Source organism: Centropristis striata, chromosome 20 (assembly GCF_030273125.1).
Source record: "Centropristis striata isolate RG_2023a ecotype Rhode Island chromosome 20, C.striata_1.0, whole genome shotgun sequence".
NCBI lineage: Eukaryota > Metazoa > Chordata > Actinopteri > Perciformes > Serranidae > Centropristis > Centropristis striata.
In genome coordinates, this window is record NC_081536.1 from 33,666,769 (window position 1) to 33,686,481 (window position 19,713).

Below are 19,713 nucleotides of genomic sequence, written 5' to 3' on the forward strand. Positions count from 1 at the left end.
GAAGCAACGCTGGATTTGTGAATTTCTGTTATTGCAGTTTTAGTGAAATCAGGACACGTTTTTCGAGATGAACTCCCTAAATCAGCCATTAATCCCACAAACTGGCTCACTTTTTAAGATTCAAAGCTTTTTGATATTAAGGAGCTGCTTTTGGGTCAAATAACTAAATCCAGCAAAGTTCTCATTTGTGAAATCTGAACTCATCTTTCTCTGTTTTTGCAAAGTTTTAGAAAATAAGATGACGAGATAAACTCGTCTAATTAGAGCTACAAATCCCACAAACCAGCTCACGTTTAATGCTTAAAACTTGTTAATGTTTTAATATTCCGGAGCCTCTTTTGGGTCAAATAACTAAATTAAGGAGCGATTCAAACTTTTGGCACCAAGTTAACATGCTAGATTTTTTAAAAATAGCATGCGACACACTGAGGCCCCCGAACATGAATAAAATAATGTTCACGCTCTCAGATCGTCGTCACTTTGTCATTAAAGAACCTCCGAACACACAGAAACAGTTTCACTTCACTGTCCTGAAATAAAAACAAAACAAACAAGAGCTGAAGCCAACAAGCAAGCGACCAGAATTCTGCAACATTACTCACTTTTCCAGTAAATGCTTTTTTTAATTTTAATTTTTAGAACCAACTCGTCCACTTAAACAGCTAAAAGTTATTTTATAGAACATCTACGTCTCCGTACTTGTCAGACTAAATAAACCTTTGACAGAAAATACAGAGGGGAGGAAAAAAAAACTAAAACAAAATGTGTGAGTAGAAAATAAACCTGACAAACATTCTCACTGGTCTCAGTTATTTCTGCTCTATGGCTCCTCCGTCAGATTACACATCGTTAGGCAGAGAAATGAAGCTTATCACGGTCGTATTAGTAGTAAATATAGGTGAAATTAAACACAGGTTTATTTTTTTTAAACAGTTTGTTATACACAAGTTATACATACAGTTCAAAGCACCGCAGGGTAACGCTCAAAATTACTTCCGCTTCTGTGAAGCTGCAGGAATTAGACAGCACCGCAGCGTAACTTCACTGAGCTTTTCACGGGTTTATTGCACAGATTCAACCAGCAGAAAAGCAGAATTATTCAGTGCATTTGATGCTCTTTGATGTCTCGCTCTGTGTTTTTTTTTTAGAGGTGTAATTTTTCAGAGCTTTACCCCGCCGTGGTCTCAGTTTTCCCCACTACAGAGGGATACACGTCATCTTGCAAAGACAAGGCCTCGCAAAAACTGAGGATGGACCCGAACAAACAGGAACTACCTACAACTTCCCAAAATAAAGCAAAAAAAAAAAAAAGAGACGACTGGGCGAACACGGACCCACAGAAGGCAGGAGTCGACAGACAGCCGGGGCGAGGATGAGAAAGCAAACAGAAGGAAGATAGAAAACACAAATAATAGCCATAATAATAATAATAATAATTATAATAATAATAAACAGGAATATTGTGGGAACTCCTCTACATCGTGTTGTTGTTGTTCAGCGGCGACAGCAGCTGCCTGGAAAGCGTTTGCAGACCCCGTTTTTTTTTAATTCACTTTTTAATATTTTTTCTCTACTTTTTCCTGCTGCTTATCTTACAAAAACTGAACAGAGGATACAGGTGGTGTGTTTGTAGCTGAACCGAGCTCTGAGCCGGACCGGACGGTTGATAGGCACAGAGTGGAGAGAGTTTTGGCTCGGAGCTTGCATGCTGGAGTCACGCTTTGAGAGAGGAAGAGGAGGAGGAAGAGGAAGAGGAAGAGGAGGAGAGGAGGAAGAGGAGGAGGAGATGCTGTTTGGGATCTGATTTAGTCCAGATCGAGTTAATAAAAGTTTTTTTCCTCATTTTTCATCACATTAGAAGTTAATTTAATTTTAGTTGTTATAGTATCAGCTGCTACGAGAACATCAAAGATGGATCGATGATGAGGAGCGAGCCCAAACAGCACCAGAGGAGGAAGAGGAGGAGGAAGAGGAAAGGAGGAAGAGGAGGAGCGTCTTATTTCTTCTTGCTGAACAGACTGAAGCGCTTCTCCTTGTCTTTCTCTCGTTTGCCCGGGCTGGACTCGGCGGCGGTGGCGGTGGCGGCGGTGACGGACGCCGGCAGCGTCTGAGCGCGCGCGGCGGGCGCCGGCGTGCTGTGGCTGCTCGGCGTCACCTCCAGCTTGTCGCCCGACACGGCGGCCGAGATGGCGGAGATCCACACGTTCATCTCCTCCTGCAGCACCGAGAGAGAGACGTTAGAATAATCAGAACTCAAATTATTATCAATAAATCAAATGTATCAAATATTTTATCACATTGTGATTCACAAGAGGAGAATTATGAGAAATATTTTAATAACCTCTTGCATATGTCTACAAATGCATTATAGTGTCTATAAGCTGTTTATAAAATATTTATTTCATGTTATTTCATCCTAAATAGGGAGATAAGTGAATTGTTATATTATAATTGGGATACATTAATAAAATAAATACAAATAAATATAATCATACATAAACGTAAATTAATGAATAAATTAAAATAAAATGGCAAAATAAAATGACAAATAATAAACTATATATTAAATATTTATATAACGTCAATAAATACAAAAAGGGGGTAAATAAATTTTTATACATAAATAAAATACAATAAATATATAAATAAATGAATGAATTACTTAAGGTATGATAAAAAATATTTAAATACTAAACATAATGGCAAATATAATTTAAATAAATTATGATAAATATATAAAAATGTACAAAGAATATAATTACACTTATATATATATATTTATAATAAATAGATAATTGAAAATATAACAATATTGTTGTAGGAGAGAGACACAGAAGAGGACAAAAATATATATATATTTTTTTTACTTACGTCATCTTTGGCTTGGAAGAGATATTCATTCCCGTCAGTGATTCTGTGGAAGTTACAGAATGTATTAAACAATAATAATAAGTTAATAATAAGCTTACAGACTTATTTCATGTTACACATACAGATGACTTTATATATATATTATTACACTGAGCTTCAGCTTCCTGTCAGACCTACAGACTGAACTCACTTGAGCTTGAAGACGTGCTTCTTCTTCTTGTAGTCGGTCGCCACCTCGCAGACGGCGTCCTTCAGGCTGACGGGGATCTCGCTGTGGTACGGGATCCCCTGACTGGCGCTCTTCTGGTCCTTGTAGAAACCCATCTCCTGCTGGTTGATCACACAGTACACGTTGTGCCACGACCTGCAGACACAGTGAGACGTTCATCAGCATCTTCTGCACCGTTACTGATCTCCAACACTCTTTAAAACACCAAATATGGATTTAACAGGAGAAATAAACAGATTCATGTCAGTAAAATCCTTCATGAAGAAGAGGAGACTTTTTTCAGCTTCTTTAATATTTCTTTCTGGGTTGCAGCAGACTACAGAGAAGGTATTAATATCATATGAAACAAGAGAAGATCTGAGGAATCCATCTGTAACAACCATGTCATGATATGTTACAATATTGCACTAAAGTTCAGTTATATTTTAGATGTATGGGCATCTGCCCACTTTATGCAGATCCCATGCATATGAGTTAAAAATGGTGGATTTGAATATTTCTGCACACTGGGGCCCCTAAACAGTCAGAGTTGCAGAAATCTGTGAGGGAACCATGCCTGCTTTTTTTCTGTTTCCTATGATACTTAATTAAATATATTCGGGCTGTTTGTTGACGTGACATGCCCACTTTATGCACATGCTGGTCTTTGGGTCTCTGACCTCCAGATATCTGAATGAATTTGAGTTATTTTGGTCCCCAAGAATCTCCTCCTTTTTGACCAGTTTATGCTGATAACATGCAGTTAAAGGTTAAAGCCTGCAGTAAAATGTGTTATTCTGTCCTACTGTATGTTAATCTTTGAGCATCCTGGGGTCCCTAAACAGTCTGAGAGCTGCATAAATCGGGTATGACTGGAAAGCTGAGACTCTTGTGTCCAACTGGGTTGAAGGATTAGGTGTTAAAGAGATATTTAACAGCAAACAGAAGGTGTGATCCCGTACCTGCTTGAAGCCTTCTTGTTATGCCCCTCCCACTCGTGCTTGCGGTGCAGGAAGCCCTCCAGCTGGGAGGTGGGCGCGTCCTGCTGGGTCTTGGCCGGCAGCGTCGCCGCCTGGCTGGCCTTGCCCTTGCGGGACGCCCCAGGAGACCCCGCGGGGCTGGGCTCCGACACGCCGTTCACAACCTCCCCACCGTCCACGTTCTCCTGCAAACAGAGAAGAGAGAGAGGAGGGTGAGAGGAGGGCGGAGGATGGAGGGATCTCTTTCATACACTCGTTTTCTCTCAGACACAGAAGCTGTAAAAGATCAGAGCTGCAGCATGCAGAGCGGAGCGAACAAGAACAAGCACCCGAATCAAGAGTTTTGATTGGTGTTTTCTGCAACCTTGACCTATTACTTTCATGAGACCATTCTCCTAAATCTACCAAACAAAACCTGCATTTAATTAAAACTTGCACACATGTTCCAATCTGCAACATTATATTCTTTGCTTGTTTGGAAATCTATGAAATGCAACATTGTTTCAAATATTCTGATTTCAAACTTCTCATGAAACATACTACAAGAGGAAATGAATGAAGAAACAATTAAGCCAAAACAATAACCTATCTGATGAAAAATCACTACAAGTCAAAAACAAGTCTTGAAACTCAAGGTATTATTTAGGTTTAGTTTTATGATCGTATACGTCAATATGCCGATGATACCACAATTTATATTCCAGATTTTTTTTATAAAAATGTTACGAATGCCCACAAAAGTTTAACAGATTAACATCTTTGGAAATAACCATTTCTTGAGTCTCTACCTCCACCTGAAACATCTCTGAAACCTGACACCAACATCAGCTGCTTCAGCCTCATTAATTTGTTTTTAGACGTTTAATCTGGTGAGCTGAGCGTTGGACTCCAGCACTGATTAGAGAAACATCATTAGAAGCTCAGAGAGGTCTGATCAGCACTGATTACAGGTTTTAGGACATGCACATTAACAAATAATAATCACAACACCACTTCAGAACACACAACATGACAGACAGTGTGAAGAGAGACGAGGAAACACACACACACAAACACAAAAATCTCAAACAATTATCAACAAAATTGCTTGGAGTCATTACTGGGCGTCATTATTATTGGTGAGGGGAGGATGCGATTGGCCTAGTATCAAAACAGATTTATTGTTCCACAGCACACCCACTCCAACCGGATGCTTATTACCCTGTCACTGAGCTCTGCAGGGGCCGGACCAGTGAGGAGAGTTCAGGGGCTGGACCGATCCTGGAGCTTTAACTGAAGGACTGCGAGAGCCGGAGCGATCCTGCAGCTTTCACTCAGAGCGTTAAAGGCTCAGATTAAACTCTAAGAAGTTTCTCTGACAGCTGATCAAACGTTGGACCAAATCAAAGGTTATAGTGGCTTTTTTTTAGAATCCTGCAAACTCTTAAAGACGATCCAGACCTTGACCGGTTCTACGATCTGTTACTTAAAGCTCATCGCTAAATAATACTTATGAAAATGATTCCCTTTTTAAACAATATAAAGTGTCATTTTGACTGCATTAAGAATTTGCATCTTCAATGTGAAGAAACTATATGGAGGTACTTAATTTTTTTCAAAAATGGACTAGTAAAATTACAAAATATCCTGTTAATTAATTTACCAAGCAGGCAACTTTATATATAGTGCTAAAATAGCTTCTACATGTAGTATATCGACAGGAAAAAAAATTAACATTATAGCAGTTTTTTATGATAAATGTTTAAATAATAATTTAAAACAATATAAAGAGGCATTTTGACTGTATTTGCAATATGCAGATTTTCAGTGTTAAGTGTTATATTCAAACAAGGAAACGGCTGCAACTCTGCGGAGTTCCCTTAACACAAATCAGCTGATAAAATAATGCAAATATCTTTAAAATTGCTTCTACATGCAGTTATCTACATGAAAAAAACATTACAATTCTTTTTAAAACAAATGTTTAAAAAATACTTACGATAATAATAATACCATATAAAGTAGCATTTTGAAATTCATGAATCTGTGACTAACTGCATTTAAATTATGCAGATTTTTAATGTTATATAGAAGTCAGGAAACGGCAGCAACTAAGTGTTGATACCTTAAATCAGCTAGTAAAATATTGCAAATATCCTGTGAATTAATTTACCGAGCAAACCAAAGAATATATACGTGTTAAAATAAAGCCCCGGGATGAAAAGTGTCAGAGAACATGAGATGAAGAAATATTACATGGACAGCAAACTGTGACAGCATGCAACAACAAAACAACTGTACATGGAGTGAAGTCACAGCTACACACAAACAGACACACACCAGAACGGGTCTGAGCGCTCTGATTGGTTCTGACGGGTTTATTGGGGAGTGTGTGTTAGTCAGGGAACAGCTGGATGGACATGCAACACAAACCATGAGGAGAAATAAAGAAGTCATAACAGGGAACAAATATGTGATGATACAGAACAGAACAGTGCTGCAGTGACACGAGAACTTCAATATCATGAGGAGGGTGGAGTCCACACACACACACACACACACACACACATTCACACACACTCACACCATGGGATATGTAAATGATAAATGATGGGATATGTGGAATGATTTGGAAGGAAAATTGGTCAGTATGTACAATGATTATGTGTGAGATCAGAGAACTAACTTTGGTTTTGTAATTAATAATTATTAATCGGAAAAGTCGGAATCATTTAAAGAATTGTGCAACTTGCAAAACAGCATATCAAAAATATACGAAATTGGAATGTGTCTTTTTTTAAAGTTTACTTTACAGTTTTGTATAGGAGTGTGGAAGTGAAGAATGATGATGAATGCCCACAGGACTCTGCCTCACACGGGCACCAAAATGAATATATTGGTGCCCCGTGTGAGGCAGACTCCTGTGGGCATTCATAATTGTGCACTATTCATTTCAGGATATCTTTTACAGAACAAAAAAGTGTTTGCACTAACCAGATCCTGTTAAAAACATTAAATTCTGCTTTATATATATTTAATATATTGCAGTAAAAGACGGGTCCACAGTGGGAAAATGAAAAAAAAAAGTGAATAAAACGCCCTGAAACGGCTCATTGGGGTTCAGATAGTAACAAATTGTTAACTGTGAGATATGTTAATCACACCCAGGATGTTTTACATGAAAAAATGAATGTGTAATTAACTGAATGGATGCATGTTGTTCAGTATGTATGATGGTTCACATACTGAACTATGTGGAGAAACAGAAATGAAGATGGTGAAGTTGGGTTGTAGGATGTAGACAAGTGGGGGCCAGTATATACACTAAAAGCTATATTTTAAGTAGCTTTAAAGTAAATGTCTACAAATGTCATCTACATTAAATTTATTATTGTACTTTTCTTTAAACTAAATGCTAAAATATGACTTTGACTTGATTGTCTGCATTCACGTTTTGCAGATTTCCAATGCAAAGTCTTAATGATCAAACTAAACTTATAGCAGCTTAAAATACTTTATTTTAAGACAACAAGAGTAAGACATAATGTATCTGAATCTATATTTAGAAGAATAAACTACAGTACTACAATGTTTTTGTTGTTTTGTAACCACTAATGAATGTATGCTTTCTACTTTGAGTGTTATTTTAGGTGTAGTTTTATTACAGTATATGTCAATATGCAGATGACACCATGATTTATATCCCAGAAAAAACAAGTTATATAAATGCTACGAATGCCCACAAAACTTTGACAGATTGATATTTTAGGAAATAACTATGTGAGGCTTTAAAAGGCGAGATAGGAGCGAGGGCTGTGTTTTCTCAGGTGTTCATGTTCCACAGGGTGAGTTTATAAATGACGACGTAAAGAAGCAGCAGCATTAAGAGCTGAGGAGAGATGACGGCGGGAGAGTCGAGCTGAGAGACAGAAGGAAGGAGGAGGAATAAAAAGAAGGTATGGATAGAAACATAGGTGTGGTTGTTTGTGTGTGTGTGTCTGTGTGTGTGTGTGTGTGTGTGTGTGTGTGTGTTTTGTGGTCACATTCACAACCATTGCAGTCACACTCACACCACATAGGGATTCATACTTTTTGTGCTAAACGTCAGAAACATGCATGCATCTCAAGCATGATTTTCTGTCTGTTTCTAATTTCTTTCATTGAAATAATTAAATACAAAAAGGAATGTGGAGTAGGTATAAGGAGATTTGAGAAACCTGAACATTTTTGATTAAAAATAAACATTTTTTCCCCTTTTCAAGGACAACGTGTCAAATCGTGTTATAAATAATCAAAATGTTCTCATGATATCACTGCTGGGGAGGCAGATTGGTCCGCTCATATTAAATTAAATTAAATTAAATGTTCCTTTTACTAAAGAGGAGTTTAAAGGGCCTCTTAAATCTCATTTCCTCGAGAGAGAAATTCTACTAACATCTTAAAACAAAGATAAAACAAAGCTTTGAAGTTAAACGTGTTACATGTATAAAACAAGAAATAAAGATATTAATCAGTGAGGAGGAGCAGCAAACAATACAGATAAATACAGTGGAGGATATTTCTGCATGAGCTCAAAAGTTAATGTGTTTATGATGTTTCATGTGCATTAGTGTGTGTGTGTGTGTGTGTGTGTGTGTGTGTGTGTGTGTGTGTGTGTGTGTGGTGTGTGTGTGTGTCAGGGCGCGGCGGCCCTGCGGCTCTGCAGGGTGCTGCTGTATTGCTGGTATGCAGGCGAGCGGTAACTAACCCGGGGAGACTCCTGATCGGACGGCAGCCCGTTCTGAGACACCGGCTCGCCCTCCCTGCAGACACACAGAGTCACACAGAGTCACACACACAATCAGTGGATATCACACATAAAAACTAACACAACAGAGCATTAAGAGTCGCACACACATACACACACACACACACACACGATTAACTTATTCAGTAATTTAAAAAAAACTTTTTGGAGCAAAACAAAGTTGAGCCACTCAAACGAGACGTTTTGCTGCTTTTCTTTATCATATTTCATTGTAAACTGAATACAACAGATGCCACACACACACACACACACACACCTTTGCTGAGCTGCAGCATCGCCCGGCTGAGCCTCGGTGGGCGGAGGTTGTCTCTTCTTCTCTTCTTCCTCCTGCATTCTTCTCACTTCCAATAACTCCATCTGGACACAAACACAAAAGATTTATTATTATTATTATTTTTTTTAAATCTGTAAGAACAAAATCAGGAGTGGTCCTGCAGCTTTGTGGAACCAGCACAGTCACGGTTCAGTTTATTACTATAATAAACTCTGGATTTTTTGGTGATTTAAAAAAAAAGAAATCATACTTTTCAAACCTGACGGGTGGAACATTTTGGTGAATAAAACTGCCAGTAACAGAGCATTACAAATCTTCTTATTTTGAAATTTCTGGGGCAGCTATTCTGCTGAAACTTCTGCGAAACCTCCGTCATATCGTATGTGTGTTTTATACATTTTGGACGGGTTGATGGAACATTTCGTTGTACTAGTACTTGTTACACTGTGCAATGACAATAAAAGCTTCTGAAAACAGACTTTAAGGTTTAGAATATAGAAATGTGTGGTTATCGCGGCTCCGGCGTGCGGCTCACCGTGGTCAGCCTCTCCAGAGCGGCGAAGCGTTCCTCCCAGGTGGCGGCCGACTTCTCGAAGGCCTCGTGGCGTTTGATGAGCTTCTCCACCTCGTCCACGCTCTGACCGATCTCCCTGCTGGACAGGTAGGGGTCCTGACCCAGCAGCCACGCCTCGGCCACGCCCGCGTCCCGGGAGAACTGGTGCACCTCCAGGACTGAACACACAAACACGTTACACACATTTAAACTGATGAACCATGCAGCTAATGAACACACTGCTGGATTAAAACCCCTCACCCAGCCGCAGCCACTCCCATCTGTCCTCCCACTTGTCAATCATGTCTTTCCTCTTGTCCGTCAACTGCAACAACTTTTCTTTAATCTGAGGGGAGGAAACAGAAAAACAGATTATTTAAATGTGGAAGAAATAAGAAGATTATCAATGAAGTCAACATCATGAGCATCTTCCTAAAATTAATCTAAACCCTTTAATCTTCATGTTAATGTGAATTATTGGTATTAAAAACAAGACTTCCATCATTTATTTACTCTTAAAAATCATTTTTAGGACACAATTAAGGACATAATCTGAATGATATTTCTGAAAAATGAACAATCAGCACATAAGGGGACTTTTTAACCTTTTAACAGCCACATTTTTGCATATTTTATAAATGGAAAAGCTCATAACAGAAGAAATGTAAGGTCAGAATGAACGTATGAGGCTTCATTTGAAAGGTAACATCTGGTTTAGCAACCTAAACTACATCAGCTCAAACATGGCAGTAAAATTTGAATCATAACACTATTAAAATCACATCTTATTAAGCACAGTTTGTGGTTTTTAGTCACCTATGTACAATATGAAAGGAAGAAAAGCTGCTAGCGGACAGGAGGAGGTTTTAATCTTTAATTCAAAGTAAGACCAATAAACTAAATCTTTAATCAGATTCTACTAGTTTCTGACTGATCTGTGAGGTGTTGGTGAGGTTGGTGACCTCGTCTGAAGCGTAGTGCTTCCTGGCCAGCAGAGCTTTGCCGAGCTCGATGCAGGAGGTGAAGCTGTCGTTGCGAGCGTCGATCTCGGCCTTGATGCCCTGATGGTTGTTCATCAGCAGCTCCACCGACGACACGTCACTGGAAACCAGAACGAGAGACAGACACATCAGGAAACACTTCATAGTTCATTTAATAATGTCAGAAACACTTTATCCAACATGATGTTTGACAAACAATTTTATTTTATTATTCTCTGAGATTAAAGTGGAACATTTCTAAGAAAAAACCTAAAAGTAACAAGAATATATTCTGAGATTATAAAGTCACAGATTTACAAGAAAAAAAAACTTTTTTTAAAGTTAATGTTGTAAATTTAGCATAAAAGACCCTCAGATGTTCTCTGTGACTAAATAAATGTTCCACTTTAATCACAGAGAATATCTAAGAAAAAAATATGTTTTAGGAGAAAGAACACAGATATTTTACAGTCACAAATATACAAGAAAAATAAAACCAAAATAAAGATTTTTTTTTTAAAAGTTAATGTTGTAGATTTAGCATAAAAGACTGAAACCCCAACCCCAAAAAACTTTGAATTTCCAAAATTAAAATATTAGGTTAAAGTTGTAAATTTCCAAGAAAAACTCTAATGCCCTTTATCAAACCCAGACCAGAGTCGCATCTACCAAACAGAATAAAGTCTTGCAGCTCACCGTGGTTTCTCCTGGGCCTCGATCAGGCGGATCACGTCCTCCATCCACAGCATCAGGTCCCTCACCATGCTGAAGAAGCGGAACTTGTCTCCGGTGTCCAGCAGCTTCACCCGCCGGCCCTCCGCCGCCTCCAGCAGATTCTTCCAGGCCTCCAGGACCTGAGGAAGAAACACCAGGAGGTTAAAACCCTGGAACAGTCACTGACGGAGAACAGCTGGTGTACGGCTCTCAGTCTGTGTAGACGCTACTATTATTGGTTTATATTTCAGATTTGATGCAGCAACTTTAACCTGTTTAGAGGCCGTCAGGTAACGAGACGACTTGTTAGGAAGGACAGAAAATTACATAAGTAGAAATAAGTTAATTCATAAATAAACAGATGGATAGATCTGTATAAAAATAACAGCAAAAAAACATATCTATATTTTTACTTTTTTCTAATTTATTTAGATATATTCTGTTTTAATTGATTGATTTCTACATTTCAATATATTTATTACTAAATATATTTTTACATTTACACATTTTTCTATTTATTTCCATATTCATAAATTTATTTGGCTAATTTAAATTCTGACATTGAGACAAACACACACACTGTGACAAAAGTCTCGCAGAAATTAATTAACAAATTAATACATAATAAATAAATAACATTTATAAATAAATAAATACATGTGGATGCAAAATGACATAAGTAGAAATAAATGAATTAATATATGGATATATTCATTAATTAATAAATGTAGAAATAAATAAATAAAATATAGAAAGTCTATATTTTTAGATTTATTTCATCATCATTATTATTATATATTTAAAAATTTCATTATATAATAATTTTAAAGTTGTAAATTTATGAGAAGAATCTGAAAAGTTTACAAAAAAAACCCAACCCTCCAATATTCTCAGATTATAAAGTCAAACATTTCTGTGAAAAAAATAAAATAAATTGTTTCTTTTTTTTTTTTTAAGTGATATTCCCTGAAGTTAATGTGCTAAATTTTAGATATAAATCTGAAGTTTGGAGTGGTAAATTTCAATTGTTTTTGGAAAATAAAATTTCAAATTTGTCAGAAAAAAAATCGAATATTCTCTGAAGCGGTAAATCTTTTTAGAATAAACTCTCGAAAATGTACAGGGGAAAAAAAAATCAAAAATTTTATGAGATTATAAATTTACAAATTGAAAGACATGTTTTGTTTTTTTTCAGATTTTTTCATTTAATAATCTCAGAGAATAGAAGAGTTTGTCATGGGTTTTTTGTCCTGAATATTACCCTCCTCTTCTCTGTAATTTCATTTTCGCAACAAAAGCTGCAAAAAATTTGTGATATGTACACTAAATTCCTTTGCAGTTTTCACCTCGACACATTTTTTCTCTGTGCAGACATCTGCAGCTGAACGAGTTTTCAATCATCACTGAAAAACAACACTAAAAAACTAACAAACTAACAAAACTAATAAAACTAACAAAACTAATAAAACTAACAGGTCTACTGGGTTTTTTCAGCCACAAGCAGCAAAACAAGTCAAAGCGTCGGAGTTTCACGAGGCAAAGCTGCAGGAAGCACTTTCTCTGTTTTATACTAAAATCTAGCTGCAAACATCTGCAGAATGAATGTCTGCATTTAAAAAATAATCCTCTTGTCGCTTGGTTCTCAGACTGCAGCAGCATTCTGCAGCTAACAAGCAGCTTCTGGACCTTAAAGCAAATAAAAACATCGTGTTGCTTCGCTGTGAGCAGAATGAGATAAATGTTTAATTCTCACTGACTGATCAGACTGTTTGCAAACTCCTGGTAGCGTTTGTTTTCAGCAGCTCAGAGGCCGGCCGGGTGGAGCTTACTGCTCATTACATACTAAAACATATCAAGGACGAAAAATGACATAATTAGAAATAAATGAATAAATAAAAAATATAAATAAATGCAAAAAATAAATAGAAATTATTTATTTTTAAATTTATTTTATCATTAATTTCTGTATTTATTTATTCATTCATCAATTTCTGCATTTTTCATATATTTATTTAATTATTTCCACATTTATTTAGTTTTTTATATTTCTAGATTATTTTTTTCTTATATTCATATATATATTTGTAGAAATTAATATAGAAATAAAGAAAAAAATAATACATTTATAAATATATAAATACATGTAGAAATAACTACAAAAATACATGTAACTTAATAAATACATGAAAAATGTAGGGAAAAAAGTAAAAATTAACACATAAATAAATACATTTATAAATAAATAAATATGTGTGGAAATGTAAAAATAAATGTGGAAAAAACTAAATAAATACATGAAAAATTTAGAAATAAATGCATAAATAAATAAATACAGAAATACCTTAATAAATAATCAAATAAATGTAAAAATATAGAATTTCCATTTATTTTTTTGCATTGATCTAAATTTCTGTATTTATCTATTCTTTTCCAATGTTGTCATTTTTGGTCCTTGAATAAACCAAACAAACCCTGGAGGTGTTTGCAGGTCTGAGGCGGGGTAACTAGTCGCGGCTAAACTGCATGAAAACGACTAAAATGTCTCTAAAACGGACTGAAAACATTTTAGTGGATCAACAGAAATCTGAAACTGCAGCCAGAAATGAAGCCTGATGCAAAGCCGATGTTGGTTTGAGTGAACGGAGTCTCACCTCGCCCTCTCTCCTCTGCCGACAGGAAGGACAGGGGATGGTCAAAACACAAAAACACTCAGTCATCAGACACAGGAGACAGGAAGCTGGGCCACGCCCACAGGAAGTCCACCACAACTCGTTAAGCTCGTTAAACTTCACCAGCATTTACTAAAGATCTTTGTTTTTCATGTAGGAAGTTTATAACGAGGGATGTTTTCTGCAGGAAGCATTTACTGAGATGGACGGAGACTTATGGTTATAAATAAATTTAAAAAATGGGAAAAAAGACAAAATAAAGTTTAGTTTTACAAAATAAGAGTTTGTTAAGTTCAAACTGCTGCAGGTTTTTACACACGTCAGGAACTCTGAAGTAAATGAGCTGAACTTAAATAAAAACCTGAGAAGAAGAAACCTTCAGAATGTCATAGATTAAAGTTAGGTGCGTTTCCATCAGGTACTTTCCCCTGTAGTGAGCTGCTATGGGTGTGGCTTAGTAGAGAGGATCCGCCCAACTTCACCAGTTAGTGGCTCAGGAAGTACCTGCCTCGGCTCGGTACTTTCTGAGCCGCTACTGACTAGACAACGCTGGTTGAATATGGTTGAGGTGCATATCAAACATGCGTGATTCTTTGTCAGACTGGACGCTGAGGGGTTAACATCTCCTGCTCTGACTGCAGCTGGGAGCACTGGGCTGCTTGTGAGTGCTTTGGGACGGCGCCTGCTACTCATTAAGAAGAGTACTAACGAGTCTCCAAAAGTCTCAATAACACCAGGAAAAGTAGCTAGATTTGTCGCCAGTCGCTTTTTTGAAAAATAGTCGCTAAGGGGGTCTGAAAGTCACTAAATATAGAGACAAAGTCGCTAAGTTAGCAACACTGCTCGCCGCGTCGGTCTGTTGTCACATTAACTCCGTTGGTTAGCCGCTACAATAGTACCTGTATGGAAACAGAGGCCGAGGGGAACTAACTAGTGGGCGGAGCCAAAACACTCAGCCGCTTTCCAACAAGTACTCAGAAACGACTCAATGGAAACACGCCTCATGTGCCTAATTTTCCTGAAAAATCTCTAAACACAATTAGAACCAAAAACCCTTTAACTGTGCAGCAAACTCACTGACTCCCAGTAGAAGCACAAATATCAGCTAAAAATGACCAAATCAATAAAATCTGCCATAAAACCGCTCTTCTGAAATGTCTCTGCAGTAATATGAAGCTCTGCAGACAAAACCAACAAAAACCAAATCGCAGCTGGAACCTGATGCAGCGTTTCAACACTCTGAATGAGATGAACTGACTCGTGACTCCAGAGACTCAAAGACTCGGTGCAGTTCTTCAACCATCTCAGCAAATGCAAATTAAATCACAGGTTTCCTTTCTTCCCTTCAGCCTAAAAACCCTCTGAAGGAGATTTTTCACCTTCTGTTATCTGTGTGAAATTAAGCGCTAAACTAAAGACTAAGAAAACAGTTTTCACCTAAAATATTAGTCTCTTTTTGCACCTCCTTCACCAGCTCCTCTGACTCTTAATGTGTCCTGCAACTTTAAAAATACACCTGAACACACATTTAGTCATTCTGAACGCAAGAAAACAAGTTTTTCTCTCTGCTAGAAGACTTGAATCTGGAGTGTTTCTGGAATAAAAATGTCTCTGAAATACTAAAAAAAACTCTCAGGTGGAGAACAAAAGGTCAAAGAAGATAAAACATTTTCATCGACAGTTTTGCTGAAAAATCTGACTGCAGATAAAATCTGTGAAGATTGAGAGAGAAATCATCTTTTTAGTCGTTTTGGGCATCAGTGAGGTTCTAATGTTCCCCAGCAGGAGACGTTCTGCTGTTTCCTGCATTTTGACCATGCCCTGCAGACTTTACTAGTTTTTTCACCTGAAGCTGGTTTAACCTGAATAAAATCACTTTTAATGAGCTGCACGTCAGAGCTCTTCCACCCTGAGGATCCTCTGATCTCTTTCTCTCTGTGGTTCTGATCTGTTAGTGATAAATAAACTGATCCTGAGGACCGGTGCAGTTAGTGCAGCAGCAGAGCAGCATGCAGTCAGATTCTGGTTCTGGTTCTGGTTCTGGTTCTGCTGCTGGAGGCGGAGCTCACCTCTCCTTCTCTCTTCTGGATGTCGTCAGCTTTGTCTCCGGCGTACGCCGACTGCAGACGAACGGCGTCCTCCTGCAGCTGACGCACCTGCAGACCCGAGGGGAGAGGTCACACATCAGCATAAACAACAACAACAACAACAACAACAACAGGGGAAAAACATTCTGGTTCTGGCTCAAAAAATACACAATTAGAAACAAATTAATGATTAAATAAAAAAAATTGCAAAAAATACCTGTGAATACCTATAAATGTACCTGTGTGTGTGTGTGTGTGTGTGTGTGTCTGTGTCTGTACCTGTGTGTGTGTGTTTGTATGCGTGTGTGTGTGTGTGTCTGGTCCTACCTGTGTGTGTCTGTGTGTACCAATGTGTGTGTGTGTGTGTCTCTGTATCTGTGTTTGTGTGTGTTCCTACCTGTGTGTGTGTGGTCCTACCTGTGTGTGTGTGTGTGTGTGTGTGGTCCTACCTGTGTGTGTGTGTGTGTGTGTGTGTGTGTGTGTGTGTGTGTGGTCCTACCTGTGTGTGTGTGGTCCTACCTGTGTGTGTGTGTGTGTGTGTGTGTGGTCCTACCTGTGTGTGTGTGTGTGTGGGTGGTCCTACCTGTGTGTGTGTGTATGTCTGTACCTGTGTGTGTCTGTACCTGTGTGTGTGTGTGTGTGTACCTGTGTGTGTGTCTGTACCTGTGTGTGTGTGTGCGTGTGTGTGTGTACCTGTGTGTGTGTGTGTGTGTGTGTGTGTGTGTCTGTACCTGTGTGTCTGTGTGTATGTGTGTGTGTGTGCCTGTGTGTGTGTGTGTGTGTGTGTGTACCTGTGTCCCCAGAGCCTGGATGTCGTGTTCGAAGGTGGTGTGGCTCCTCTGCAGCGTCTCCACGGTGTTCTGGTCGCGGCCCAGCTCCTCGGGGAGCTTCTTGTGTTTGTCCAGGATGCGTCCCAGGATCTCCTTGGCGTCGTGGTAGAACTTGTGCAGCTCGTAGGAGGCGGCGAGGATCTGCGTCCTCGTGTCGATGAGCTCCAGCAGGTCGGCCCACGCCTCGTTCAGCCCGTCCTTCCACTCGGCGATGGTGGCGGCGTCTCCGTGGCCGCCGTTGATGAGGTCATCGGCCTGCCGGTTCACCGTGTCCACACGCTCCTGACCGATGGTCCCGGTGTCCCGCGCAAACTCACGGAAACGCTCCTGCAGCATCTGGACCACGAGGGGTTAATAAGAGACACATATCAATATTTAAAACATTAAAAAATGTGTCGGCTGATATTAATTTAACACAAATAAACTATTTTAATGATGATCTCCCCAGTTAATATTTTCAAGATAGATTATACGATTAATAGGAATGGTTATTTTACAGATAATTTATTTAAAATTAAATTTTAATTATATACAGTAAATATCTGTCATTTAAAAAAATGATAGCGTGATAGAGTGATAGCGTGATAGTGTGATAGCGTGATAGAGTGATAGAGTGATAGCGTGATATAGTGATAGAGTAATAGAGTGATAGCGTGATAGAGTGATAGAGTGATAGCGTGATAGAGTGATAGTGTGATAGCGTGATAGAGTGATAGCGTGATAGTGTGATAGAGTGATAGAGTGATAGAGTGATAGCGTGATAGAGTGATAGCGTGATAGCGTGATAGAGTGATAGAGTGATAGAGTGATAGCGTGATAGTGTGATAGCGTGATAGCGTGATAGAGTGATAGCGTGATAGAGTGATAGAGTGATAGAGTGATAGTGTGATAGAGTGATAGAGTGATAGAGTGATAGAGTGATAGCGTGATAGTGTGATAGAGTGATAGAGTGATAGAGTGATAGAGTGATAGAGTGATAGCGTGATAGAGTGATAGCGTGATAGCGTGATAGAGTGATAGAGTGATAGAGTGATAGCGTGATAGTGTGATAGCGTGATAGCGTGATAGAGTGATAGCGTGATAGAGTGATAGAGTGATAGAGTGATAGCGTGATAGAGTGATAGAGTGATAGAGTGATAGAGTGATAGAGGTGTACTGACGGTGACGTGTTCGTAGTCCTGTCCCAGCTCGTGGGACCCGGCCACCACCTCCCTCTCAGCGATCCACTGCTCCAGGTCGTCCACCTCCCGGTTCAGCTGGAAGAGGCGGAGCCTCTCGTCCAGTTTGCCCCGCCTCTCCTCCGACAGGTCCTTCAGCCCCGCGTACAGCTTATCCACCTGGGACTGACGCATCCCGATACGCTCACTGGGACAACACGAGGACAATAAGATATTTAGACAACAAGACATACAGAGTTACACCTGAGGGCTGTTGGATATTTACCACAGCAGCAGCTCCTGGTTTAGAATGCATGAGTTTTTTTTGTTGTCTCAACAGCTAGAACAAAATGAACAAATAAAGGACAAAAAACGTTTACACTTTTCTTAAATTATACGTGTTTAGCTTTCAAATAAAGGGTTCACTCCAAAATAAAAGTTGCATGAATTCAACAACAGATTGACTGAAATAGGTAAATAAATTAATGCCTCGGCACATTGTGAGAAAACAGCTAAAGTTAGCTCGGCAGTTAGTCTGTTAGCCCCGGAGCAGGATAGGTCAGTGGTGTAAGTTACCATGGTTACTGAGCGATATCAGTTACCATGGTTACTGAGCGATATCAGTTACCATGGTTACTGAGTGGGGAGTCACACAAGCCACTTTGATGGAACTCATCTCTCACTAAAATTAATAAGGTTTATCATATTAAACCAGGTTTTTCCTTTAATCCACCTTGATGGAACAGCCCTCTGGCCTCCTCCTACTCCTCCCCCTCCTCCTCCTCTTCCCCCTCCTCCTCTCTCCTCCTCCTCCTCCTCCTCCCTGCACCTCCTCACCTGTCTGGGTGCTCCTCAGCTACCAGTCCTCTGCTGGTGCTGGACAGCAGGTGAACAGTATCAGCGTAGTCCTCCACCGCCTGCTCCAGGATCTGATGCTTCTTCAGCATCGCCACAGAACTCTGCTCATCCTGCACACACACACACACACACACACACACACACACACACACACACACACACACACACATTATTCAGTTAGAGTTACAGAGACAAAGAGAGGAAGAGGAACTGAAGTGAAGGGAGAAATACAGTCAAAAAGTATTAAACCACCTTTATTTTCTTCAGTTTCTTGTTCATTTTAATGTCTGGTTCAACTAAAGGTTCATTTGTTTGGACAAATATAATGATAACAACAAAAATAGCAGATTAACAGTTTAATGTAAGAGCTGATATCTAGACATTTAACATGGTTTTATTGATAAAAACCTAAATCATGACTAAGATCCTTTGCTCTCCTGTCTGTCTGTGGAGTCACATCCTCTTTGTAACACGAGTCATGTTGTCTGACAAAAACCTTCATAAACTGACCTTTTGTTCACTTTAAAGCCACATTTCTATGTTCCACTATTTAGATCTTTGTGGTTTGCCAAACTGGATTAAAAAAACACTGATTTTTAGTCATCAGACGTCTGGATCTGAAGATCTGAATTAAAAAGTCTTTCGTTTAACTTTTAAATCCTCAGCCGTTTCAGCTCATTGGTGAAATACAGCAGTTAAACTATTTCTCAGTTCTTTCTGAAAGTCTTAGACTTTATCACTACAGC

The 19,713-nt window shown here is 38.8% G+C and overlaps 1 protein-coding gene across 4 annotated transcripts in view; it reads right to left on the reverse strand.

Moving 5' to 3' along the window:
• The window catches only part of LOC131993918 (spectrin beta chain, non-erythrocytic 1-like), a 141,035-nt gene that overhangs the window by 557 nt on the left and 120,765 nt on the right, over positions 1-19,713 (reverse strand). For all 4 annotated transcript variants that reach the window (XM_059359994.1, XM_059359993.1, XM_059359995.1 and 1 more), the window contains 14 exons: positions 18,947-19,077; positions 18,113-18,317; positions 16,914-17,288; positions 16,105-16,191; positions 11,349-11,506; positions 10,635-10,773; positions 9,934-10,018; positions 9,655-9,851; positions 9,102-9,202; positions 8,786-8,840; positions 4,042-4,244; positions 3,062-3,235; positions 2,872-2,914; positions 1-2,215 (listed from right to left, as the gene is read on the reverse strand). The exon at positions 1-2,215 is cut by the window's left edge and continues 557 nt beyond it. In XM_059359994.1, the coding sequence (XP_059215977.1) occupies positions 1,997-2,215; positions 2,872-2,914; positions 3,062-3,235; positions 4,042-4,244; positions 8,786-8,840; positions 9,102-9,202; positions 9,655-9,851; positions 9,934-10,018; positions 10,635-10,773; positions 11,349-11,506; positions 16,105-16,191; positions 16,914-17,288; positions 18,113-18,317; positions 18,947-19,077 (2,172 nt within the window). In that variant the 3' untranslated portion in view covers positions 1-1,996. The remainder of the gene's footprint in view (positions 2,216-2,871; positions 2,915-3,061; positions 3,236-4,041; positions 4,245-8,785; positions 8,841-9,101; positions 9,203-9,654; positions 9,852-9,933; positions 10,019-10,634; positions 10,774-11,348; positions 11,507-16,104; positions 16,192-16,913; positions 17,289-18,112; positions 18,318-18,946; positions 19,078-19,713) is intronic.